At 36.1% G+C, this 27,792-nt stretch overlaps 2 protein-coding genes across 2 annotated transcripts in view; both read right to left on the reverse strand.

Annotated features, from left to right (window-relative positions):
- Positions 1-5,954, reverse strand: part of LOC149019122 (uncharacterized) — an 18,117-nt gene extending 12,163 nt beyond the window's left edge. Inside the window, exons 1-4 of the mRNA XM_089154056.1 lie at positions 5,392-5,954; positions 4,212-4,626; positions 3,897-4,154; positions 2,301-2,392 (exon numbers count right to left, since the gene is read on the reverse strand). Coding sequence (XP_089010182.1) covers positions 2,301-2,392; positions 3,897-4,154; positions 4,212-4,626; positions 5,392-5,954 — 1,328 coding nt within the window. The remainder of the gene's footprint in view (positions 1-2,300; positions 2,393-3,896; positions 4,155-4,211; positions 4,627-5,391) is intronic.
- Positions 5,955-16,897: 10,943 nt separating this feature from the next.
- LOC149019123 (disease resistance protein L6-like) lies at positions 16,898-20,414 on the reverse strand. Its single transcript, XM_089154057.1, has 4 exons — positions 19,576-20,414; positions 18,264-19,365; positions 17,797-18,114; positions 16,898-17,677 (listed from the first exon to the last, which is right to left on the reverse strand). Exons 1-4 carry the CDS (start codon positions 20,085-20,087, stop codon positions 16,898-16,900), a joined length of 2,712 nt encoding a protein of 903 aa, XP_089010183.1. The 5' UTR covers positions 20,088-20,414.
- Between the last annotated feature and the right edge of the window lie 7,378 nt (positions 20,415-27,792).

A 27,792-nucleotide genomic window follows, 5' to 3' on the forward strand; every position in this document is an offset into this window, starting at 1 on the left:
TGCAGAAATTGAGCATCAAATTCCAATTTAAAAGCTCAGTTCTTTGATACGATGGCCCTGCCGCCCATATCCTCTTGGTCAAATCGCAATCCATAAAGATATGCCATACGGACTTCTCCTGATTACCACATATAGTAGAGGTTAAACTGTTGTCCATTTCTAAATAACAACATTGAACGGTAACCCAGTATTCAAAAGACACCAAAAAAAGATATTAAAATTTGGGTGGAGTTGTAAATTCCAAGAAAAAAGAAGAAGAAACAACCTCCTTTTTGAATTCTCATCTTGGCCGAAGTAGAATTTAAGTCTTAGTAGGGCTTTCTTGCTTGTTTAGCAGTTCCCCACTTGAGGATTAAAGATTTCCAAGAGTCAGGTGTTTGAGAAAGATTTATAAGAATTAACAGAGAAAGTTAAGTAGTGAGAACTGCCTGTTTCCTTGGTGAAAATCACCTATACCACTGTGGCTTTCCTTGGGAAAAGATTGAGATCCATGTGTCCACCTTGTGATCTCTTGATTGGAGCACCCACGAGTCAAATCAAATTTTCAAGTAAGAGTAAAATGCCACACAAGTGAGTCCAGGTCCAAGATCCATTTTTCCTCATTATCTCTGGATCAAAAGGGGACGTTCTTGGGAAATATTTAGCTTTTAGGGTTTTCACCTAGAGGGATTTGTTTTGATTTAGGCGGCACCACCCTTATTTCAATAAGATGGATGTATTGCAATCCTCCATCTTTTTGAAACGCAGCCCTCCCAATCTTTTTGGTTTATAGCATTTGTCCTAGGATATCAGAGTGAGTTGTTCGGCCTTAAGAGGGTCTCCTAGCCAGAATTTTGGAAGAAAGGAATCCAATATATGCACAATTGTTCACAATGAAAGTGAGACAACTTTCCCTTATTCCCTTATTCAGCTCCTAATGAAGCTAAATTTAAATGGAGTGACATTTCTAACTTGAAATCAAACTTAAGAACATGAAAAACAAAGGAGAAATAACCACAAGCTTCTTCTATTTACAGAAAAAGGGTCTTCATCAGGAAGGGCTAGTTGTTGAATATCAAGGCATCATGTGCATTGATGGAGAAGTTGCAAAAACTAAGGGAAACAAGGGTTAATTGTCCGGCAGTAATGTACAAAAAAACAGAAGTCTAATATTATTTCATAAAACAGTGTACCTCAAAAGAAAATTAACAACACGAATCCTGATGGAATCAAACCATCATATCCTAGAAACTTTCTAGGTGCTCTTCCAGTTAAGCTAAGGATTCAGCTACAAAAACACATGTTAGATCAATTCAAAAAAGTCCATAGTCAGTGACTTGCATTGTTCACAAATTTAAACCCAGTTGTAGTTAGCTAGCTTGACATTAGTTAACCAGGTTTGATAGGTAAGGCCTTCAGTCAATGGACTTACTATGAATATCACTAAAGCTGAACATATTTAGTTTGATTTTAGTAAAGAGCAGCAAAAGAGGCACTCATGCATCTGGGCCAAGTTTAGCTTCTGGTTCTACCTTGTGTCAAGATAACAGTAAACCCAGTTCAGATTCTGTTCAGACATGTATGATTTAGCTTTCTATCTTCCCTTCTGTTCTACAAGGTTGGGGAGAAAGTGCACAAATTTGGCTACAAAAATTTAGTCTCTTGTTCATACTCCTTTTTGAGATCAATCTGGACATGCTTTGCTTTTAAATTCAAAAGTTCTATCATTGTTCTTTTTCTAGAAAATGAAGACAAAATTAAGGTCCCCTCCACACCACATCCATCCTTTTTATATGGCTTTCCTGTATGAAAACAACCACCTTGGCCATGGATTTTCTCACTGCTGAGAGCTAATTTCCAAAAGGATTGCAAGTTGGGATGAATAGACAAGTCCGATCAGTTTCAATGGAGGAGTCTATTCAAATATGTAGAAAGTTAATCGATCTGGGTTCACTTTGTCAAAAGAAATCCCAGGTTTTTTTTTTCCGGTAAACCAAAAGAAATCCCAGTCATATACATATTCCAACAACCTCTCCACCGTATCAGCAAAGGAAATTGTGTCTGAAATTTTAATCTTCTTGTTGAGAAATACTAACCTATTTGTAGCGGATTATAACCCAGAAAGAAAGAGACGAAAGAAATCAAAGCAAGACACCAAGGTTTACTTGGTTCGGTCTTAAGACCTACATCCAAGGATGAGTTTAGCACTCATCAAGTTTATGCAATCATCAAATAGCCAAATCAAAGTTACAGTCCTAAATCAAGATGTGAATACTCTATACATGGACCAAGAGAGAATATAAGACTTGGAATGACCACACCTGTAACCAGCAGTCCAACCGAAGCTTTTCTCCTTCTTGCGCAAGCCAAGAACACCTCTGTACAGTGCATTCAACGCATACAATAGTTGAAGCTATTAACCACCATTAGAGCATCAATCTTGAGGAAGAACTAGTGCATAACCAAAGCACCACACTCAGAATCCGAGAGCTAGAACCAGAGAGAACTGAGAGCAAGAAGATGAGAGAGAGGAGAGAAAATCGTATGAGTAGCTTGTGATCTCACGATGCCCTAACCCCCAATCTCATGTATACTAATAGAACAACTGAAAAGACAACTTTGCCCCTCAAACTAATCCATAAGACAACCTAGTCCTAAAACAAAGTATAAAGACAAATTTACCCCCTGTATACATTTACAACATTCTCCACCTTGACTCAGCTATTTTGCCGATGCATAAACCTGAGAGTACACACAAACCCATCAAATAAATATAAAAAGAAATGTAAAGCAAACTATAGAGATATAATAATTTCAACAAGTTTAAGGCAGACTTAAACTTATCAACATGTACTACTTTAGTCATAATATCTGCACGGTTAATAGAAGTATCTATCTTACATATATCAATTAAACCCTTAACAATTATATCTCTAATGAAATGCAACTTTACATCAACATGCTTTGTTCTTTCATGAAACACATTGTTCTTAGCAAGACACAAAGCACTCTGGGAATCACAATAAACAAGAGGATGCAAGTCATGAAAACCAAGCTCCCCTAGAAGCCCCTTAAGTCACATGTATTCTTTAACAGCCTCAGACAAGGCAATGTACTCAGCCTCAGTGGTTGAAAGTGCCACCACATGTTGGAGTGTGGATTTCCAACTCACCAGATTCCCACCAATAGTAAACAAGTATCTAGTTATGGATCTTCTTTTATCCAAATCAAAGGCAAAATCAGAGTCACAATATCCAATAATGCCTAGCTTATTAACACAAGAATTATCATGAACAATCTTATAAGAAGCAGAATTTTTCAAATATCTCAACAACCACATAACTGCATCGCAATGTGAATCACATTGCCTACTCATGTATCTACAAACAAGACCAATTGAATAAGCAATATCAGGCCTACAACAAACCATAGAATACATGAGACTACCAACACATTCTTGATATGGTCTATCAGTTACAGCAGCATTAGAATCCATTCTTAGCTTAAAATGAGCACCAAGAGGAGTATTAACAGTTCTAATATTATCATGTCCAAACTTGTTAACAAGTTTATGAATATAACCAACCTGAGACAAGGTCAAAACACCACTAGGCCTATCCCTATGAATATCTATGCCAAGAATCCTTTTAGCAGCCCCTAAATCTTTCATTTCAAACTCAGATTTCAACATAGACTTAAGCTTACAAATCTGAAATTTATTTTTTTGATGCAATAAGCATGTCATCAACATAAAGCAAGAGATAAATGAAAGAATTAGAACTAAACTCACAATAATAAACACAATTATCATAAGAGCTTCTCTTGTAACTATTCTTGAGCATGAATTCATCAAATCTTTTAAACTATTGCCTAGGTGATTGTTTTAATCCATACAAAAACCTTAACAACAAACAAACCTTAGTCTCACTCCCCTTCACAACCAAGCCCTTAGGCTGAACCATATATATATGCTCATCTAACTTACCATTCAAGAATGCAGTTTTAATATCCAATTGTTCAAGTTCAAGATCAAAGAGAGCAGCAAGGGCAAGAAGAACTCTAATAGAAGTAACAGGTGAAAACACTTCATTATAATCTATTCCCTTAACTTGAGAATAATCATTAGCTACTAATCTTGCCTTATACTTTGGTTGTTCTACACCAGGAATACCAGCCTTAAATTTATAAACCCACTTACAACCAATTAGCTTCTTTCCTTTGGGTCTATCAACAAGAGTCCAAGTTTGATTTTTCATTAAAGATTCCATCTCATCTTCCATGGCAACAAGCCAATGCTTGCTGTCCCCACATTCAAGAGACTCTTTATAGGTCCTAGGCTCACATCCCTCAAGCTGGTCAGCCACATTAAGAGCATAAGAAATCAGATTTGGACCAGAATTAGATTCACACATATTAGCATACCTAGAAGGCCTCTTAATCTCTCTTTTAGACCTATCTCTAGCCAATAAATAATCATCTAAAGGATCCTCATCTTTAAGCTCTTCTTTAATATCTAAAGAACCACTTCCAGCTTCTAGATCATCATCCTCAACTTTAGGATCAGATTCATCAATCTCAGTCTCAGATTTATCCCCTAACTCCACCTCAAATATGGTCTTATCTAGATTATGGGAGTTAGATCTAACACTAGATGAATCAACTTTCAGAAATTCAAGTTTATTGAATTTTATATCTCTACTAATTACAATCTTCTTTTCTTGCAAACACCAAAGTCTATATCTTTTAACACCTAAAGGATACCCTAGGAAGACACACTTCCTACCCCTAGGCTCTAGTTTACCCTTGTTTTGGTAAACAAAACAAACACAACCAAAGGGTTTTAACACATTGTAATCAGCATGTACATTACTCCACCTAAAATCAGGTGTTTCAAAGTCAATAGAGGAACAAGGAGATTTGTTAATGACATAACAATCTGTACTAGCAGCTTCAACCCAAAATTTCTTACTTAGGCCAGATTCAATCACATGCATCTAACTCTGTCCATGATTGTCCTATTCATCCTCTCAGCCACTCCATTCAGTGAGGAGTATAAGTGCATGTTCTATGTCTAGTAATACCATGTTCCTTATAGAAAATCAGAAACTTTTCATTCACAAATTCAAGACCATTATCAGTTCTAAGTTTCTTGATTTTCTTTTCAGTTTGATTTTCAACCAAAACTTTCCACTCTAGAAATTTATCAAAGACAACTGATTTATCTCTAAGAAAATACAGCCAAGTCTTTTTAGAGTAATCATCAATAATAGACAAGAAATATTGGGCAGTTGAAAGAGACAATGGCACATTTGGACTTCCCCACAAATCAGAATGTATATATTCAAGCACATGAGAGGTCTTATATGAAGAATGAGGGAATTTAGTCTGATGAAGCTTACCCATAGCACATACCTCACAAAAAGTTCAAGGGCTAAATTTCTTATCTGGCCACTTTTATACAAGTGTCCAAGCCCTTTACTACTTATATGACCCAACCTTCTATGCCAAAGCTCCACCTCATTAAGAACCCCACTAGAGACTGATGCAGCCCCTAAAACCACACTTCCATTTAAGAAGTATAAACCATTATTCAAATCAGCAGTTAATATTACATTACTACCCCTCATAACCCTAAGAGAACCATCCTTAGAGGTATAATGAAAACCCTTAGAATCAAGCTGACTCAAGGACAGCAGGTTTCTCCTAAGTCCAGGTACATGTCTCACCTTTTCTAGATCTCTAACAATCCCATCATTCAATCTTAGTCTAATAGATCCAATCCCCACAACATCAGAAGCATGATCATTACCCATTAATACTTTATCACTTCTAATGGACTCAAAAGTGATAAACCACTCCCTTCTAGGAGTCATGTGAAAGGTACAGCCTGAATCTAAGATCCAAGCATCATGATCACTGCAAGGGGAAACCACTAGTGCATCACTAGTCACATCAACTACATGTGTAGCCTCCATTCTCTCATTTCCATTCTCATTTTGTATATTTTGAATCCTCTCTTTACAATACTTTCTAATACGTCCTTCTTTCTTACAATAATGACAAATCCTTTTATTATTATTAAACTTTCCATTAAAATTCTGATTTGTACTTACATTAGTATTCTTTGCAACAAACTTTTTCTTTTTCTTATTATTATTATTGAACTTCTTCTTAGTTTCATACACACTTCTATTTTCAGAATTACATACAAACCCTCACTAACATGCTTTCCTTTCTTCTCAATTTTCAATTTTATATCCATAATTTTCAATGCTTCCATCACATCATCAAGGGTTATAGACTTTCTACCATATTTAATAGCATTCTTAAAACCAACATGAGAATCAGGCAAAGATTTCAATAATAGGACAACAAGGGTATTATCAGATAACTCTTCATCTAAATCAGCCAAATCACATGACAATTTATAAAAGTCCTCTACATTATCAGTTAGAGACTTAGAAGCATCCATTTTGAAACTAAATAGTTGTTCTTTCAATAAGCTAACATTTGGTATAGATGCAACCATATAGAGTTGTTCAAGTTTAAGCCAAACCTGGGCTGTAGTCTTACAATCTCTTACCCTTCTCATCACGGTGTTACTCAAGTGCAAAATTATAGTGCTATAGCACATATCTTGCATATCTTCTTTTTCTTCTTCAATCATCGACAATGAGACTTCTTTATCAATTATTAAAGCCTTATGGCATCTATTTTGAACAAGAATAGCATGCATTTTGTTCTTCCGTACCATATAGTCTCCTTTACCATCAAATTTCTCCAACTCATACCGGGTTGGGGCCATGACAAAAGAATACAGTCAGATTGTATCTAACTTATTAAATCAATAACACACTTGATATTATCTACTAGACAAATTTCAAAATTTAATTAAACACTTTCTGAAATATATAGTATGATAAAATCAGATTTGAATCAAGAGAATAAGTAACAAATTATGAATCTATAACAGATTATTACTCTCCAATAATAATAACCAAAGCTGTTAACAGTAAGCAACAAAATGAAAAATCAGATTTCCAAAACTATATGCAATTAATAACATGAATATTAAAACTTGATTAATATCAGATTATAATCATGAAACAAACAATAATTTCACATGAGCAACATGCCTTTCATAAAAGCCCCAAATATATTCAAGAAATCCCTAATGGCCGAACCACTGTACAGGTTATGAGAGCCAAATTGAATTGCAATTTCATTCAATAAATGAGAATTTATATACAAACTACTCCACACAATCAATTACATAAAAGCCCTAAACAAAATTTAGTAAAACCCTAGGTTAGGGTTTCGGTTAGTATTTAGGGTTTACCAGAAATTGAAACCGAAATAGGAGAAGTGTATAAATCAGCAATTGCACAGCATATAGAAAGATTAGAACTAATAGAAATTAGTATTAACAGAGTATACTAGGTTAATTAGGCATTAACAAGTCTAGCCAAGAACAGAAACGAAGCTCTGATACCAAAATCGTTGAGAAATAGTAACCTATTTGCAGCGGATTATAACCAAGAAAGAAAGAGAAGAAAGAAATCAAAGCAAGACACCAAGGTTTACTTGGTTCGGTCCTAAGACCTACATCCAAGGATGAGTTTAGCACTCATCAAGCTTATGCAATCATCAAATAGCCAAATCAAAGTTATAGTCCTAAATCAAGATGTGAATACTCTATACATGGACCAAGAGAGAATATATAAGACTTGGAATGACCACACCTATAACCAGCAGTCCAACCGAAGCTTTTCTCCTTCCTGCGCAAGCCAAGAACACCTCTGTACAGTGCATTCAACGCATACAATAGTTGAAGCTATTAACCACCATTAGAGCATCAATCTTGAGGAAGAACTAGTGCATAACCAAAGCACCACACTCAGAATCCGAGAGCTAGAACCGAGAGAACTTGAGAGCAAGAAGATGAGAGAGAGGAGAGAAAATCGTATGAGTAGCTTGTGATCTCACGATGCCCTAACCCCCAATCTCATGTATACTAATAGAACAACTGAAAAGACAACTTTGCCCCTCAAACTAATCCATAAGACAACCTAGTCCTAAAACAAAGTATAATGACAAAATTACCCCCTGTATACATTTACAACACTTCTCTCTAATTTATTTTATGTTCCTTTTGTTTTCCTGATTTTGGGATCCACCTAGTACATTTTCCAATTAAATACAACTTTAGCAGAAAAAGCATAGCAGATATAATGAATGAATAAAAACACCCAATGAACATATGGTAACAATGCTTATTGCTTGAGGAACAAAAAGCAGAGTAAGAGAAGAAAGAAAAGGATTAATATGGCTCCTGCTAACAAGACACAATCTCACTTTTCTCCAAATTACTATCACAGGGAATCGGTTTTGAGTGTTGATTCTGTCCTCCAAATATCAACAACATTGGATCATCAGATCTACAGATTGAAAGGGGTTTCACGATTTTAGTTGTTTTTGTGCCCAAAATGGAAATGAGCACATAAACAAAGAAATGGGATGGTTACTGCACAACCCCTTACTTCCTATATATGTGTTTATAAAGTTAAATTTGTAACACATTTTTAAAACTTTTGCTTTTGTTCCTAGTAGAGGATCTTGTGGCAAGCAAGGGTGTATTTGGGATTTGGGCTAGAAGGAGGTAGTTTTTTCTAATATTTTAGTATCTAGTGACTGTGCTTGCTTGTGGTATTTGTTTGATCGTGGTGCTTGTTTTGCTATTGTCTTTATTTATAACCCCCACCCTAGCCAATGTTAGAATCTCCTTTTCATGTAGACTTCTTTCCATTGTTGACTCCTTGGCTTATCCATTTACTGTTGTGGGTGATTTTAATGAAATCACTTTTATTTTTCTTTGAAAAAACATTTTAATGAAATTACTCATAGCTCTAAAAAGAGGGGGCTTGCCCTTTCTCTCTTAACCCCTTCCCCTCTACCATTCTTATGCTTATGCACCAATACTGTTCCCTCCTAGAATGTCCTTTTCCTAGCCTTTTTTTACTTGGACCAGTAGAGGAAAAAACCTTTTCTAATAAAAGAATACATAGTTAGAATTTATTTATTTTTCTACTAGATGCCTGTCTTTATTCCTAAGGTGTTTGTGTCTAGACTTGCTACTATCGGGTCTAACCACAACCCTTTGGTGTATTCTCTCACCCCTAAATTTATTTGTAGGAAAATATGCTTCCATTTCCAACTTGCTTGGACTCACCATCCTGGTTTCTCTCATTTTCTTTATTCTTCTTGGTCTTCTTCTCCTTTCTCTTCTCCCCCGGTTAAGTTGTGTTGCCTTTCTAATAAACTCAAGGTTTAGAATAAACCCATCTTTGGTTTAGGCTCTTTCCTTAAGGATTGGTTGTTTTATGAAGTTTTTAAACTCTTTCCTTCTTGAGATTCTCTTAAAGATGCTGAAGAGGTCTTTTGTTCTCAAAAGGCTAGGGTCAACTTCACGAGTGATGGTGATAGAAACACACATTTCTACCATAATTGTGTTAAGATTAGAAATGCTAAGGTCCCTATTAGGGCTATTTATTTGGATTATGGGGAAAGAGTGGAAGGGGCCCATGCTATTGGCATTAGTTTTTGTAAGTATATTGAAAATATTTTTTTCCTCATCTAACCCCACTATCCTTGACATCTTGGCCCCTATTTTTGATGCTTGCATCCCTCTTATGAAGCCCTATCTCTTTCCACCTCCCCCCCTCCTGCAAAAATTAAAAAGGTGGTGTTTTCTTTTGGGGGCTTTCAAAAGCCTTGGTCTGATGGTTTTTAGGCTATTTTTTGTCAGCTTTGTTGGGAAATTGTGGCTAATGATATAATTAAATTTGTAAACCAGTTTTTTGTGCATGAATTCCTCCCTAGTGTTCTACCAAAGAAAAAGAAGAAGAAAAAACTCGAGTGGTTTTAATCATACTTATATTTCTCTTATTCCTAAAATATCTGATGCTTTTAGAATGACTGGTTTTGGCCTATTAGTTTGTGTGGTATTAGTTATACAAAAATTGCAAAAATATTGGCAAATAGGATGAAGTTGTATGAATCTCTCGTCCTTCATTTCTCCTTTGCAAGGGGCTTTTGTACTTGCTAGGTTAATATTCTATGACATTTTTATTGCTCATGGAAAATTTTCATTTTCTTAAGAATAAAAAGAAGGGGAGGATGGGGTGGGTAGCTATTAAGCTAGACCTGTCTAAAGCCTATGACATGCTTCAGTGGTCTTCTATTCTTTATTCATTTTCTTTCTTTCGTTCTGACCAAAACCTTGTTAAATCTCTCATTCACTTCTTCTTTAACTTTCTCTATTAAGGTGTTTATTTTTTTGGTAAAGCTTTCTCAATTAAAGTTGAAGTACGCCATTTTGGTTTCTTTAAGCGTCAAAGCGGTCTTCATCAGGGTTGCCCCTTTAGCCCTTATTTAAATATCTGTATCATGGAGGTATTGTCTCGCACTCTGGGATCCTATAGGGAACTAAATGGTTTCAAAGGTATCAAGATTGCGAGAAATGCTTTTGAGATTTCTCACTTGTATCTTGCAGATAATGCCTTAATTTTCTACCAAGTCAATGAGGAAGATATTCATTCTATTCAATTTGTTCTTGACTTGTTCTTTGTTGTATTAAGACAGGAGGTAAATTTGGATAAGAGTGTAATCATTTTCAGTCCTAACATCTGTGAGGATAATAGAAATAGAATTCAGTCCATATTAGGTTTCCTGTTGTGTCTTTTTCTAGTGAATATTTGGGCAATTATCTTTTCCATTCCAAGTGTAAGGTGAAAGATTTCTAATTTTTTATTGATAAATTGAATTCTAGACTATCTTCGTGCAAAACTAGCAATTTGAGTTTTGCAGGGAAGATAGTTGTAATTTTCTTCAGTGCAAGGGTGCTTTTTATTTGTAGGAGATAGGGATGGAGATATTACGTACATATATCCAAGCTAAGGTCGCCTCTAGGTTTCTCTCTCTCTCTCTTGTGATGTTTTGCTCATTAAGCTTCACCCAAAACCACTTATATCATCTTCAAAATTCCTTTTGGAACTTTAAATCTGATCCAACGACACCATAATTGCAACTTGAGGCAAGATATTGTGATATTTGATCGTTTTTTCACTTCACTTGAGGTAAGACTCGAGGCGTTCTTCCAATGAGAAATGCCTTGATCTTTGTTGTATGGATACATGATAATTTGCTGCTTTTCGTTTCATTGCACAAACTATAAACACAAATTTTGATTAATGATGGTGGAATAAATAGAGTTTGAAATAGATGAACATGAAACAGAGAGTTATTGAACAGAGCTTCAAAAGACCCTTTACTGAAACGATGGCTTAAACAGTTACAATTCAGATATGCACTACCATAAAACTCAAAAAATAAAATATAGCAATCACACCTAGTCTAAAAAGAAACTGATCTGACTCCATTCATATCAGAAAGCCATAAACTCATGAATTCCCTAAACAACAACAGCTACTTCCTAAAAATTAGCGACTGCTCACTCAGCTAACCGTCTGATAACTGCTCTGTATGAATCATTCCACCAACACCCCCTCTCGATTCAAACTCACATACCCCAAGCCTAGCTCTTGGATAACTGAACTTTGGATAAGATTGAGCTTTGGTAAAAATGTCTGGTTACCTGATTTTCTAACTTACACAACCTCAAAGACAATTCATTTCCTACAACCAACTCTCTAATAAAATAATGCTTTATTTTGATATGTTTAGCCCTCCCATGGAATATTAGATTCTTAGTCATGGCTATTGCTGAACTTGTAATAACCCTCGTATTCCTAAACCAAAACCCCAAATTTGCAGGTCTGCATACCCGGAGTTCTAGTCAAAAGAAGGTGTGGGCCATCTGAATTGAAGCCCATGATTCGGCCCCAAAATCGATGGATCTAGATGGTGTTGGTGAAGAACCTGCCTTATTGAGAGTAAGAAGATCCAACCACAACCAAGATGGATTGGGCAGATGGATGTTCAGCATGAGAAAGGTCGAGATGGAAGATGTTGATGAACGAGGTAAGTGTCCTCCACATGTTGGTTAAGGTTGTAACTGATCTAGGGATCAACCAGAGAGAAAAATGCCCAAGTACTGAAAAATACCATGGGCCAGCTGCTTAAGGCAGTCGATTGACCAAGTGATAGGCACCCTTGGCGGTCAATTGGAAAATTCAGCAAAAAATGCTCGATATGCCCTCTAGCATCCTATTTAAAGCTCTCTATGACCTAATTTTGTATTATTTTATTCTTAAAGGCTGTTGTAGACTGAGAAGAGTCAGAGAACACGTGGTTGGTGGAAGAGAGCCTCTTTTCGTGAAGAATCAATCAAGTTTCCCTTGACTTTCGGATCTCAAATGAAGGTAAGTCTAACCACTCTCTTAAACTACTTAAATTCACCTTATTGGAGAGTAGTTATTCTTATGCTAGTTCTGTTGTGGTGGTTTGGATTATTTTATCTCTTTTCCATTGATGATCTCTATTAGATATGCCAAGAGGAATGGATTTTTATATCCGATTCAATGGCATATCTTATCGAAGAAGATAGTGTAGATTTAGTTTTCTTATTGAGATCACTAGTAGAGAGTGGCTTCTATGGTGTTCTAAGGACGTGGTTTAGACTTGAATTTAACACAAATACATATCGAGAATGGGTGATCCAAAATTTGAATTTTGGACTTGAAATTCTGTTGAAACTTGGGCAATCACTAAGGAGGTTGCTTAAGGCGGTTGCTTAGAGCAACCGGCTCAAGCAATTGGCTTAAGCAACTACCTTAACCGACCAGTTGGGTTCCAAAAGCTATTTCAAAGTTGTTTTTGCTCAGTTTGAATCCTAAACCGTAATGTAACCTTATGATCATAATCTAGGGGTTTTCTAGGATCTGTTAGAATATTTTACTTGTGGGACTTGGCACATTTTTCCGTAGTTTTTCTGCTAAGTTAGGTCATGACGTGATTCCATATATAGTTGAATTGTTTGATATAATGAATTGTTTACTTTTCTAAACATGTCAATGACTCTATATCTTGCCTTAATTATTGATATGAATGTTTACATGATATTGATGAATCATACATGTTGATATTTATACGTTACATCTTTGCATATTGTGGAATGATGTTGTGTGGTGCGACTATGACTTGGGGAATACCTAACTTGGTACTCCTAGCTTGGGACTTCAAGGACTTTGGTATGGGATACTGTCTCTAGTGCCGCTGCACTTTTCATAGTTGTTGTCCTTTATCACTAGGAGATTTAGGTCGCATGGTTAGCTACCCATACATGCTACTACCTTTTTGGCAGTGGTATTGAAGTCGTGTGACCCGTGATGGCAGGGAAAGTTGTGGAAAATATCATTTGCAGGGAAATTTAAGTTGTATGATTTGTTGTAGAAGCAAGATATATGTGCTAGCATGTTCTACTGTAATTTTGATTGTGGATATATCCTGTATTTAGGCTCCAAAAGTCCAGTTAGACGATTAGCTTATTTGAGGATTTGGTGATTAGCTGCATCCAGTTTCTTTTTCTTTATTACAAGCTGATGGCTTTGCAATGGAAAGGGTAGGAGTTTGTGCTAAAGCAACCTTTAGACTGTTACGATATAAAGCAACCTTTCGGCTAATCCAGAAGTGGCTGGGTGTACCCCTAAAGTCACCCAGTAATGCAAAGACTTCCCGAGTAATGGATGAATTTTCAACCAAAGATGCTTGTTTACAGAGAGACAAAGTGGCATACCAACCTATTTGAATAGGGTTGGGAGTAGATAACAATTTACGACTAAAGGTTTTCAAGATGCCAGGGAGTTCTGGAGTGAAACATATTTTCTGGTTGATACAAAAAATTTGATTGGGAATCAACCAAAAGTTCATTCTGGTCCTTCTTAAGCTTCTAGAGTAAGACGATGATTAGTAAAGTGCAGTTCATATTTTGGAGCTCCCTAGGATAAGTTAGAGTGCTCCAGTTGTCATTATTTTATTCATATTCAATTATAGATGTAGAAACTTGAATCAAATCCTCTTTGTTAAGAAAAATCACTTGTTTCATACTGTTAGGTTTTGGGGGGTGGTGGTTCCTAAGAGCCTTGAATTGAAAACAAATTTTCCCATGCAAGTCTATCGTTTTTAATCTTTTAATAGGTTGCTTGAGCATGTAAACATCAAATATCTTGCTATTGCAATAATGTATGATCATTTTAAATTCGTATTCATTTGAATGCTTGTAGATGGAGATGCAGGAAGAATGGTCCAGGGAGGTTTCTTAGGATTACAGTGAGACAACTAGGTCTATTCTCCATAAACCTTAAGTGGATGAATCACTGGCACTTCAATTTTAAACAATTTAGCTTATGTGAAAATATGTCTAAAGGTCATTTTTTGCTTAGTCATTTATATTAGATTAAAATGAAAATACGTACAACATAATTACTGCATGTTATACAAAAAACCATTTACACTCAAGCCGCAACAATAGTTGCACCCAATACACCCATCCTCACTAGTTTCACACAATAAAAGAAAAAAAATTAGGAACAAAATATACTCCACTAACACCACATCTTACAATTAACTTTTGGGAAGGCACTCTTGGAATTCCTCTCAACATCTATGGAAGAACCACAATGTATTCAATCATCTTAGTTCCCAATTATTGTACAGCAGTGCAAACCTACAAAAAGTAAAAAATAATCTCACAATATATTATCCAATTAATTGTTAGAGTTTCTCTCAACACCTATGGAAAAATCACAATGTATTGAATCATCTAGTTCCAATTACTGTATAGCCATGGAGAGCCAACACATACAAAAAGTAAAAAAAATAATCTCACAACAAATTATCCCATTAATAACAATTAACATGTAGTTACAGAATATATTGAGCATAAAAGAGACAAGTTATATTTCTAAACACCCCCCCCCCCAAAAAAAATAAAATAAATAAAAGAAAAGAAAACAGACGCAAATGATATCACTTATAGCTCATTTGATCAAATCCATTCAAATATAATCCATCAATGATAATGTTATAAATTATATTAAAATAAGGTTCGTATTTGCCTTAGAATATTATGAATCTCTCAGCAATTGTACTTTAAACTAAGCATCTTTCTCCCTCTGGAGAATAAGCTTGATTAAAGGAAACTAAAGTTTCATGGCCTTAATACAAACACAAACTACGATGAAGAACAATTAATTCAAATTTGAAGAAAGGCTAACCTCATTTAATAACTCTCTTCGTTCTATTGTTGGGTATGTTCCCTTTTAGAAGATTTCACTATCACAACAACACAGTATTCACTAAGTTCTGCCTCAATTACTTTGATCTTAATGCTTATAAACACCTCCCTGACAATAAACAGATCACTCCTCCTCACAAATTGATATAATTTCAGGAAATATGTCATTTAGACAAAAAGAATCACTAGTTATATTTGCGTGGGCAACTGTAAAACTAACCAGTAAAACAAAATGTATATCAGCTCCTCCCCCTACCTTAATCCTACTGATTCTTTTTACTTATACTGATCAACACTAAGAACTATGCGATTTGTACCCTTCTTATCTTCCCCTGTTCGTACAGCCCATATGCATTTTTTTTAATGCCCAGAAAGCTTATATGCATGTAATTTCATGGAAACAACCCCAGTTTTGTACCTAAGAACTAAGAAAAGGGAAATAACCTTTGATCTTATGTGTCCTCAGAAAGACTATAGCATGTCAGTTGTACTGGGGTTCATGAAAACAACAGAGTTGTCCCCATTTGCAGCTTCGACAACATCAAGACAATTTGGAGACTTTGATTGTTGAGGTAGAAATGCCTCTCTTTTTTTCTCTCTCCATTTTTCCTGTTTGAATTAAATCAACTGAGTTATTATCGCAAATAATATCTAATAATGGACATTAATTACAAGCTGATGAGGATATATTGTTAGTGAGATGATCACATTGAAAGACAATTAATTTCGGTGAAGTTAAATGAAGGATACGAAAAGAATAACCTCTTACATTTATGAGGTGAAGAACATTGATTTCCTGGGTGAATATATAATAACCTTGATGCAGATTGCAAACCAATTCCAAGCAGGATGAGAGAGCACTAGTTAACCATGAAACAGGACCCAATTGTAACACAGCATAAGCTGATTTCACGGAGGAAAATAAAACACATAAGCACTTGGGCTTAATATATATTCCCTACTTTAATTTAATATATATAGAGAGAGGTTTAGAAAAGGAAGGTATAGATTAGCATATATACCTGTGTTATCATTAGACCCTGAAAGATAAGATTGGCTTCCACTTGGGTGATATATATATATGACAAATTAATCAAGTGCATGCACTAGATGGAGAATTAAATCCACACAGGCATGCAACTACTGACTCTGTGTTCAATCTCTGCTCCATGCATGACATGCACACAATTAATGCATGTTATAAATAAATATGTATATAAATGATGGGAATTGAGTGAGTGAAAGCAGGTAATTTCCTGTTTAAACGACAGACCTTCAATTGATCTTCGAATGATACGTGTGAATCCGAGGAAGAAGAAGGGGTAGGTTTGTGGAAGTCTTCCAAGATCGCGCGGGTAGATTCTTGCATCCTTGAATATATACCCTTTCCAAGTTTTCTAAGTTTGATAGATCTGGTAGTCTTTCCAAGGAGCAGCAGTCCAAGATCTGCAAAGTCTGTAAGTTTTTCAATCTTTCAACACCATGAATCTTGGTTAAGTTGTTGCACTTTATAATTGTCAATTCTTGCAAGGATTCTTCATGGCTCTCAAGGCACTCAATCTTTGTTAATTTCGGGCAGTCATGAATGCATAGTATCCTCGGCCATTTCGAATCCCTAAGGTATGGTATTTTCTCGATTGAATAATAAGCATCTATATTCAACTCCTAGAGAGAATCCATCACTTCACTTTCAAAGTCGGACAACATGGAATTCTCAGAGATATGTAGAAAGTGTAGATTTTTGGAGCACCTCAGTTTTGGTAATTTTTTTAAGGATTTGCAATTCCGAATATACAACTCCTCTAAAGAATCCAATTTGTCGTCAGTAACTTCAATCTCTTCCAGGCTCTGGCAGTAATCAAGTTCCAATGTCTTTAAGTCTCTCAAGCCTGCTTCCTTCGATGCACTTGATAGCTTAACCAGTAAATTGCAACTGGAAACATAAAGGCTTCTCAAACTTGTCGGAAGACCTGATATGCATCTAACTGAATTGCTTCCTAAAATGAACAACGTGGTCAAACTTGGGGGACAATTAAGAATATCTGGAAGGGAATCACATCTAGTAAAATCAAGGCTAGTCAAACTTGTTGAAAGTTGAAGACTAGGGGAGATGTTATGGCGGCCACTTAGATGCAACATTCTCAAGGAGGTCATGTGATCCAAAAAATTATCAGGTAGCTTTTTCAAAGACTCACATCCAGATAGATCCAGCATCTTAAGAGATGCCAACTCACAACCTTTAATTGGGAGATCCACTAGTCTGTGGCAGAAATGCATATCTAATGTGACCAAGTTCTTGATATAACCAATAGATTTGTGGACCCTAGTCAAATTATCACACGAATTGAAACTCAATACCTCCAAAAGTTGGTTTCCTGAAAAGTTAGGAGTACTACGTAGGCTTTGACATTTGTCCAGCTTTAGAACTTTGAGATTTACTGCCATCTGCAAAATAATTTAAAGAATATTTAACATTCATTTTCTCTTCCTACTAGAAAATGCTTGCAAATTTTAGAAATTAGAGAGAGAGAGAGAGAGAGAGAGAGAGAGAGAGAGAGAAAAACCTTGATGCAATTCCAACCCATCCACTTTTCAGTTATCATACTCTGCGATAGATCAAGAACAACTAGTTTTCTTGGACAAAATTTGGTTAGTGTAGGTCCATCACGCCCTCTCCAACTAAGCCATCTCAGTTTTGAACTAGAGTTGCTATGACAATTTATCCAACTAAGCCACCTTAGTTCTGAAAAAGAATTTCTGCATTCACCCAAGATTTCTGCATAATCAAGTTGCAGTAATCTTAATTCGGTCATTGGATTAAGGGCTTTACCCTTTAATATGTGCTTGGACTTAACAACAAGTCCTACACACTTATTTGTCCCCTACAAAAGAAAACACTTCCAATTAACTACAAAATTAAATTTTACCTAACAACTCCAAAAAGGAAAGACCTCAAATAATTTACAAAAGTGTCATGAAAAAAAAAAATATGAAGAAGAAGGAATTAACAATATATGTACTGGATACATACTTTCCCGTTGACAAGTACATCCAAGGCTTCCTCTTGAGACCATATTCGGCTACGTTTCTTCGGTTCTGTACCCTCTAGACCAATAATATATCTTCCAAGATCTCGAAGCACATCATGCATCCTTAGCTTATCATCTTCATTAATCGTTATCAAAGACTTTGCACAAAGAACATCAAGTCCTGTTTTAGGGGAAAAACCATAGCTTTTCCATATGTAACACGCAATGTCCTTTTCCATCCTGATAAAAAAACAAGCAATATCCAAAAACATTTGTTGCTCTTCATGCCCTAATCCATCAAAACTTATTTTCAATCTTTCCATAACATCATTATTGGGAACCTTTTGCAATTTTTCCAACATTTCTTCCCATATTGTTTTATTCTTTGAAAACAAAGATGAACCTATAACTCGAAGAGCCAAGGGAAACCCTCCAATAACTTCTACAATTGCTTTCGAGAGATCCAAATAACCTTCCGAAGGCTCTTCCCTTTTGAAGGCATGGCAACTAAATAGTTGAAGAGAGTGCGTATGATCTAGCAATGCAGGCCTGTATATTTTATCTCTATTAACTTCCATCAAGTTCAAAATATTCTCATCTCTGGTTGTAATTATGACCCTACTTCCTTGACCATGCCAATAGTGTCTATTAGCCAAAGCATCTATTTGTTCTTTACTGTCGACATCATCGAGAACAAGAAGAACCTTCTCCCTCGAAACTTTTTCTTCTATCATTCTTTTTAATCTATCACTGTCCATTATGTCTGTGTCTACTTTGAAAGTATCCTTTAGGAATTGCTTCTGCAAAGACACTAGACCCTGGAATTTTGCTGCTTGTTCTCTAACGTCTGAAAGAAAACAATGCTTATGGAAGGTTGAAAGGATGTCATTATAGACAGCCTTGGCAAGAGTGGTTTTCCCAATACCACCGAAACCACAAATTCCCACAAATCGAACATCATTGGAGCCAATATCTAAAAACGATTTGAGATCCTTTACTTTGGAATTCATGTCAATAAGGTACTCGCACTCAGCGAAGCATGTTTTATCGTCCAATTCCCTGAGAGCTCTTTTGACAATTGATTCAACTAACTCTGCTTGATTCCTGTAGTTATTTTATATAAAAACAAAATCACAAGATTGACCAAAGGGATGAAAATATCATCAAGTAAAGAGAAGAACAAAAAAAATTTGAAGTTCTTTTTTTTTTAAATGAAATTCAATAAAATTCTAACTGCTATAGGACGATGAAAAAAATATTTAGAAAATGACATATATAGTAACTTAAGAAAAAGTTTGTGGGATGGAGACTTACGTAGCCTCGTCGATAACTTCTCCTTTCAAGTTTCCTACCACTCTCAGAGCTTCCCTCCAACTCTCTAAAATATGGGGCTTAAACTTCTCCTTGTATTCTAGGAATGCCTTCTCAAAAGTTCCGGTCTGCTTCCGAACATCTGATGGGTCAACGTAAAAAAATATGGGCAGGATTATTTGATTGTTGGATCGGTGGCATTCAACTATCTGAGTAAGTTCCTGAAGGCACCATCTGCTATCCGCATAACCTTCAGAGACAATAGGGATCGAGATCTTGGAACCCTCGATGGCTTTCTGGAGGGCTGGACCAATTGCTTCTCCAGTCCACAGTTTTGCACTATCAAGGAAGACATCGATTCCTCTGTCCTTCAAAGCTGTGTGAAGGAAGGCAGTGAAGTTATTGCGAGTATCTTCTCCTCTAAAGCTGAGAAAGACATCGTAACTAGAAGAAGAAGAAGATACAGCTTTGGAGCCAGCAGCAGCAGAGGACGAAGCCAAATCTTGTAACGCCATGGAGATCCTTTTTTATTACTTCGTTCTCAAAACCCAAAGTAATCTTCACCAGTTGCTTTGCTATTATCCTTGAGAGAACGTACCAGCTCTTCTCTCTCTCGGATGCTCTATGGAGATGTTTTGTTTTACTGAGCGAGTCAGTCTCTGCTGTTCTTCTCCCCGATCTCCAGATGATCCTGCTCCTGCTTCTGGGATCTTGGAGCAACCTGAAGTGGTTCTGGACTGCCTGTGATGTCCTCTGTTCCTGGATGAACTTTGCAACGACTTTCTGAAGCAAATTTCGACACGAAATGGTGGGAGACTGCCCGACTGCATGCAGTGGCCTTGAGGAAGTTCAAGCAGACAAATTACGCGTAGTTTGACTTCGACAACAATTAAAGTCGTCGATTACACTTGATAGGACGGTGATGGTTCTTCTTCAAAGAGATGCTCCACGCCATTCACGCGCAGTCGTCAAGTTTGAATTCAAATGGGGCGGGCCCCAATCTTTGTATGCTTAGATGGAAAAGGAGGTGCAAATTCAGAATTCCCCAAAATTCAAACGATGTGGGGCCCGATCTTGTGCACTAGATAAGGACGTTGAGATGCAAAAATTCAAATTCCTCAACTTTAAATTCCAATGACTCTGAGGTAGGGCCGTGCAATGGACTCTGTAAAATTTCTCATTTTTCCACTCCTAGATTCTAACAATATCTTTTTAATTTTCATTGTCATTTTTGTTATTTTTTTATTATTATTTTGACATGCCAAACTTATTACCTTTCTATAATATATTCTGAAAAAAAAAAACCAATTATTTTATTTTATTTTATTTATCAAAAATAAAGTCTTATATTTATTTCTTTTGAATAGACAAAATAGAGAATGTGAATTCATACCAAAAAGGCCCTTAATCATTCTTTAGCTGTTTCTATCACTGCTATTACTTTATTTCTTTCATCAAACCTTTTGTCATAAGTGCTTCCAAGTGTATAAAATCAAATGAGATGGTTCTAATAATTCTTCTAATCAGTTGTTTGTGGTGGAATTGGCAGGACTTTATTCAATTTACGAGAGTGACTACTTGCCATTGTTAACTAAACTCAGTTGCAGTTACATTAGTTAACCAAGTATGCAAGGTAAGGCCTTCAGTCAATAGACTTTTTTTTTTTTTTTAGAAATGAAGTTCATCCAGGCTAGCTTGCGCGCACCACGACTACATCCTCAAGGCGCTTTTCATATAATTATTATAGGCGGGGCTTCGAACTCTGACCTCCTACGTGGAAGCGTTGGGCTTTGCCAATTGAGACACCCCTCGGGATTAGACTTAATTGCTATGAATATCACTAAAGCTGAACATATTTAGTTTGATTTTAGTAAACTTAGTAAACTTAGGAGCAGCAGAAGAGGCACTCATGCATCTGGGTCAAGTTTAGCTTCTGGTTCTACCTTCCTTGTATCAAGGTAACAGTAAACCCAGTTCAGATTCTGTTCAGACATGCATGATTTAGCTTTCTACATTCCCTTCTGTTCTACAGGGTTGGGGGGAAGGGCACAAATTTTGCTGCAAAAGTTTAGTCTCTTGTTCATACTCCTTTTTGAGATAAATCTGGACATATTTTACTTTTAAATTCAGAAACTCTATCATTGTTCTGCTTTCTAGAAAAAGGAAGACAAAATTAAGGTCCCCTCCACAGCCCACATCCAACATTTTTATATGGTTTTCCTGCATGAAAACAACCACATTGGCTATGGATTTTCTCACTGTTGAGAGCTAATTTCCAAAAGGATTGCAAGCTGAGATGAATAGACAAGTCCAATCAGTTTCAATGGAGGACTTTATTCAAAAATGTAGAAAGTTAATCGATCTGGGTCCCACTTTGTCAAAAGAAATTCCAGCAACCTCACCACCTTATCAGCAAAGGAAATTGGGTTTAAAATTTGAATCTTCTCTCTAATTTGTTTTATGTTCCTTTTCTTTTCCTGATTTTGAGATCCACCTAGTACATTTTCCAGTTAAATACAGCTTTAGCAGAAAAAGCATAGCAGATCTAATGAATGAATAAAAATACCCAATGAACATATGGTAACAGTGCTTACTGCTTGAGGAATAAAAAACATAGTAAGATAAGAAAGAAAATGATTAATATGGCTCCCGCTAACAAGACACAATCTCACTTTTCTCCAAATTATTATCACAGGGAATCAATCGGTTTGGAGAATTGATTCTATCCTCCAAATATCAGCAACATTGGATGATCAGATCTACAGATTGAAAGGGGTTTCACGATTTTAGTTGTTTTTGTGTCCAAAATAGAAATGAGCACATAAATAGAGAAATGGGATGGTTACTGTACAACCCCTTACTGCCTATATATGTGATTATAAGTTAAATTTGTAACACCATAAGAGTTTTGCTTTTGTTCCTAGTAGAGGATCTTGTGGCAAGCAAGGTTGTATTTGGGATTTGGGCTGGAAGGAGGTAGTTTTTTTCAAATAATTTAGTATCTAGTGACTATATGCTTGCTTGTGGTGCTTGTTTTGCTATTGTCTTTATTTATAAGCTCCCAACCTAGCCCAATGTTAGAATCTCCTTTTCATGTAGACTTCTTTCCATTCTTGACTCCTTGGCTTATCCATTTTCTGTGGTGGGTGATTTTAATGAAATCACTTCTTTTCTTTTTTTGAAAAAACATTTTAATGAAATTACTCATAGCTCTAAAAAGAGGGGGGCTTGCCCTTTCTCTCTTAACCCCTTCCCCTCTACCATTCTTAATCTTAATCTTATGCATCAATAGAAGAAAAAAAATCTTTTCTAATTAAAGAATGCATAGTTAGAATTTATTTATTTTTCTATTAGATGCCTATCTTTATTCCCTAAGGTGTCTGTCTTTAGACTTGCTACTATCGGGTCTAACTACAACCCTTTGGTGTTTTCTCTCACTTGTAAATTTATTTGTAGGAAAAAAAATGCTTCCATTTCCAACTTGCTTGGACTCAATCCTGCTTTCTCATATCTTTGTTCTTCTAGGTCTTCTTCTCTCTCTTCTGTCCAAGTTATCTTGCTTTCTAATAAACTTAAGGTTTAGAATAAATCCACCTTTGGTTTAGGCTCTTTCCTTAAGGATTGGTTGTTTTATGAAGCTTTGGTTGAAGACCCTTTCCTTCTTGAGATTCTCTTAAATCTGTTTTGAGAAGATTAATTGGGTGTTTGATCTGAAGAGGTCTTCTGTTCCCAAAAGGCTGGGGTCAACTTAATGAATCATGAGCGATGGTGATCGAGAAACACATTTCTACCAAAATTGTGTTAAGAGGGCTATTTATTTGGATTATGGGGAAAGAGTGGAAGGGACCCATGCTTAAAAAGGTGGTGTTTTCTTTTGGGGCTTTCAAAAGCCCTAGTCCGATGGATTTTAGGCTGGTTTTTACCATCTTTGTTGGGATATTGTGGTAATGATGTAATTCGATTTGTGAACCAGTTTTTTGTGCATGAATTCCTGCCTAGTGTTCTACCAAAGGGGAAAAAAAAAAAAAAAAAAAAAGCTCTAGTAATTTTAATCCTACTTATATTTGTCTTATTCCTAAAATATCTGATGCTTTTCGAATGCTGGTTTTTGGCCAATTAGTTTGTGTGGTATTAATTATACAAAAATTGCTAAAATATTAGCAAATAGGATGAAGCTATATTTCTCTTGTCCTTTGTTTCTCCCGTGCAAGGGGCTTTTGTCCGTGGTAGGCAAATTTTCTATAGCATTTTTATTGCTCATGAAAATTTTTCATTTTCTTAAGAATAAAAAGAAAAAGAAGATGGGGTGGGTTGCTATTAAGTTGGACATATCTAAACCTTATGACATGCTTGAGTGGTCTTTTATTCTTTATTTATTTACTTTCTTTCCTTGGCTTTGACCAAAACCTTGTTAAATCTCTCATTCATTTCTTCTTCATCTTTCTCTATTAAAGTGTTTTTTTTTTGGGTAAAGTTTTCTCTATTAAAGTTGAAGCACGCTCTTTTGGATTATTTAAGCATCAAAGCGGTCTTCATCAAGGCTGCCACCTGAGCCCTTATTTAAATATCTATATCATGGTGACATTGTCTCACATTATTGGATCTTATAGGAAATTAAATGGTTTCAAAGGTATCAAGATTGTGAGAAATGCTTCCGAGATTTCTCACTTTTTTTTTTGCAAATAATGCTTTCATTTTCTACCAAGTCAATGAGGAAAATATTCATTCTACCACTTGATCTTTGTTGTATTAAGATAGGAGATAAATTTGGATAAGAGTGGAATCTTTTTTAGTCCCAACACGTATGAGGATACTAGAAATAGAATTCAGTCCATATAAGGTGTCTTGTTATGTATTTGGGCAGTTATCTTTTCCATTCCCAGCCTTAGGTGAAAGATTTCTAATCTTTTATTGATAAATTAATTTCTAGACTCTCATTGTGGAAAGCTAACAGTTTGAGTTTTTCAGGGAGGATAGTTGTAATTTTCTTTGGTGCAAGGGTGCTTTTTATTTGTAGGGGATAGAGATGGAGATATTACATGTATCCAAGCTGAGTTCATCTCCAGGTTTCTCTCTCGTGATGTTTTTCTCATTAGGTTTCACCCAAAACCACTTATATCATCTTCAAAATTCCTTTTAGAACTTTAAATCTGTTCCAGCAACACCATAATTGCAACTTGAGGCAAGATGTTATGATGTTTGATCGTTTTTCACTTCACCTAAGGTAAGACTCGAGGCATTCTTCCTCTAAGAAATGTCTTTATCCTTGTTGTGAATTTTTGGCTTGCTACAGATAATGGATTTAGGGTAATCTGCTGCTTTTCATTTCATGGCACAAATGGCTAAACAGGAATTTTGATTAATTATGTTGGAATAAATAGAGTTTGAAATAGATGAATAGAAACAAAGGGGAAATTATGGAATAGAGCTTCAAAAGACCCTTTACATAAATAATTAAGGACTTAAAACATAGCAATCTCAATAACAAACTAGTCCTAAAAAGAAACTGAATTGACTCCACTCAAATCAGAATGCCATAAACTCATGAACTCCCTAAAATGCAGCAACTACTTACTAAAAATCAGAAATTGCTCACTCAGCTAGCTGTTTGATAACTGCTTAGTTTGAATCATTCCACCAACATCCATTCTTGATTCAAACTCACATACCCAAGCCTAGCTCTTGGATAACGGAACTTTGGATAGGAATGAGCTTTGGTAAAAATGTCAGCTACCTGATCTTTTGACTTACAGAACCTCAAAGACACTTCATTTCCTGCAACCAATTGTCTCATAAAATGATGCTTTATTTCGATATATATGTTTAGCCCTCCCATGGAATACTGGATTTTTAGTCATGGCTATCGTTGAACTTGTAATAACCTTTGTATTCCTAACCCCAAACCATAATTTGTTGGTTCCGAGTACCCCGAAGTTCTAGTTGAAAGAAGTTGTGGGTCATCTGAATTGAAGCCCATGATTCGGCCCTAGAACCCATGGATCTAGATGGTGTTGGTGAAGAACTTGCCTTATTGGGAACCGAAAGAAGATCCAGTTCGAACCCGGCTGAATGGAGCAGATGGATATCCAACATGAGAAATGTCGAGTTGGAAGATGTCCACGAGTGAGGTATGAGCTAGTCCTCCACAAGTTGGTTAATGTTGTAATCGAGCTAGGGATCACTTGGAGACCAAAATGCCCAAGTATTGAAAAGTACCAAGGGGCGGTTGCTTAAAGTGGTTGATTGACCAAGCGATCAGCATTCTTGGCGGTTGATTGGAAAATTTAGTAGAAAATGCCCGATTTTCCCTCTGACGTTCTATTTAAAGCCCTCCACGATCTAATTTCATATTATTTTATTCCTAAAGATTGTCATGGACTAAGAATGTCACACCCCTCCCAGCCGGATCCGGTTCACACCCGAATACCCGTGGGAGTGATACACTACAAGATCTCAGTTCAATGACAAGCCCATACAAACATATGACATAAATAATCCAAGGACAAGAATAAATCAAGTTTAAATAACAAAAGTTATCAAATTTGAATTATCAATAGTTTATAATCATCCATTAATTAAAGTTAATCAAAATGGATATTAGAGTTTAAAGGAAGAATAATTTGTTTGAAGTGGAATTAAATTAAACTGATTCTCTAATGGAATCAAGCCCCATAAGAACAGTCTTGGTACGGGCATGAAGCTCCATGCTAGTCTACATCTTCTTCAGTCACTCCTTCAAGAAAGTCACCTGGCAACAAATCCTCCATTTGGAAGGAGTCTTCATAATTGTAGTAAATTCTAATAAAAATAGACATATAAAATGAATGAGTTCAACATAACTCAATGAGGTCAACTCAACATTATATCATGCATTCGCTCACAAGATCCCACACCACATATATAGCATGAATATCGATAATGTAATTAATGATAATGATATAATATATGAATGATTATGATATTATGCTCCTGACTTTATCATGAAGTCTTTATGGTAGACACGCATTAAGTAGTACACCAGTCTCCTTTGGGCAGTCTCATTCACTCTCCCTCAACAAGAGACGTCTATTGGGTTCTCCGAGGTTGTTGGGTCAAGTCACATCAATCCATGGTTGGGGTATAGGTCACCACTCTCTCACATCACCATTTGGCATGAGAATTGGCGTGTTTCAAGGATTACTCTAGACGCAATGCATAGTCATACGGTCTCGTATTATATATGGTCCAAATACTTCCCCTATAACACCAACCAACTCAGTTCAGTATCCTTTTCGACCTAGAAATGTGGATCCTCAACAGGAGGCATCTGTTGGATTCCATTTCTCAACCCTATGATCATCCACTTATAACAGACATGATTCTCTCCATGTCCTCTCACAGGTTGGTACCGGTCTTGAGTGCCCATAAGTCCTTATCTATTAAATGCAATTCTATTATCTCATGATGGCAGTGGGTCTGCTTGATGCTCAAATGATTCATACATTGATATCGCGGGTTATCAAGTTTGAATACTCCTACAGGAAAGGTAGTAGTACTCATGAGGTTACCTAGCAATCATGTACTTAGATCTAGATGCATACTCATATAAGGTCATTAGGATAATAGACGAACTCACAACCCTAGTTGGTAAATAGATACAAGAGAACTACGTCTCAAAAAAGAGAGATTTCTTTTTGCTCATTGGGTGTTGTTCATATGTACATGCTTTGTTGTTTTGTACCAGGAATAGGGAGACATAGAGCAGAGCAGGTGTAACTTTCTTCTCTTCTTCTTATGCAAAAAGAGAGATTTCATTAATGCAGAGAACCACCGGCCTGTAACGTAGCTTTCATATCATTACAAGAGTCCCCATCACCAACTTCAGAGTAACATGATGCAAAATTTCCAGGGAAATTGCGGTGATAATGGGGTGATTGTATTTCTGTGACTGAGGGGACTACTCTGTTGGAAAGTTTCCAAATCAATTTGCTATTATGTCCAGGAAATGAAGTCTTTTTGTCCCAACAACGAACAAAAGAAGTCGTCGCAGTTGACTCCAGTTCAAGATTCATACCATTATTCATTTGAGTCAAGTCGTCGATTACAATTAACTTTTATCTATTTATTTATTTTTTTTTGGGAAAATGAAATCGTTGATTACACTTGATGGGACGGTCGGTGATGGCTCTTCTTAAAAGAGATGCTCCACGCCATTTACGCTCAGTCGTCAAGTTTGAATTC

This window comes from Hakea prostrata, chromosome 4 (assembly GCF_041222555.1).
Source record: "Hakea prostrata isolate BN-2017 chromosome 4, UWA_Hpros_2, whole genome shotgun sequence".
In the NCBI taxonomy this organism is placed as follows: Eukaryota; Viridiplantae; Streptophyta; class Magnoliopsida; order Proteales; family Proteaceae; genus Hakea; species Hakea prostrata.

Coding starts and splice junctions, on each gene's coding strand:
- LOC149019123 (XM_089154057.1), bottom strand. CDS start 20,087: ATGGCGTTACAAGATTTGGCTTCGTCCTCTGCTGCTGCTGGCTCCAAA. Junction 18,115..18,263: donor ATGTACTTGTCAACGGGAAA/GTATGTATCCAG, acceptor TTTCTTTTGTAG/GGGACAAATAAGTGTGTAGG. Junction 17,678..17,796: donor TGGGTTGGAATTGCATCAAG/GTTTTTCTCTCT, acceptor ATTATTTTGCAG/ATGGCAGTAAATCTCAAAGT.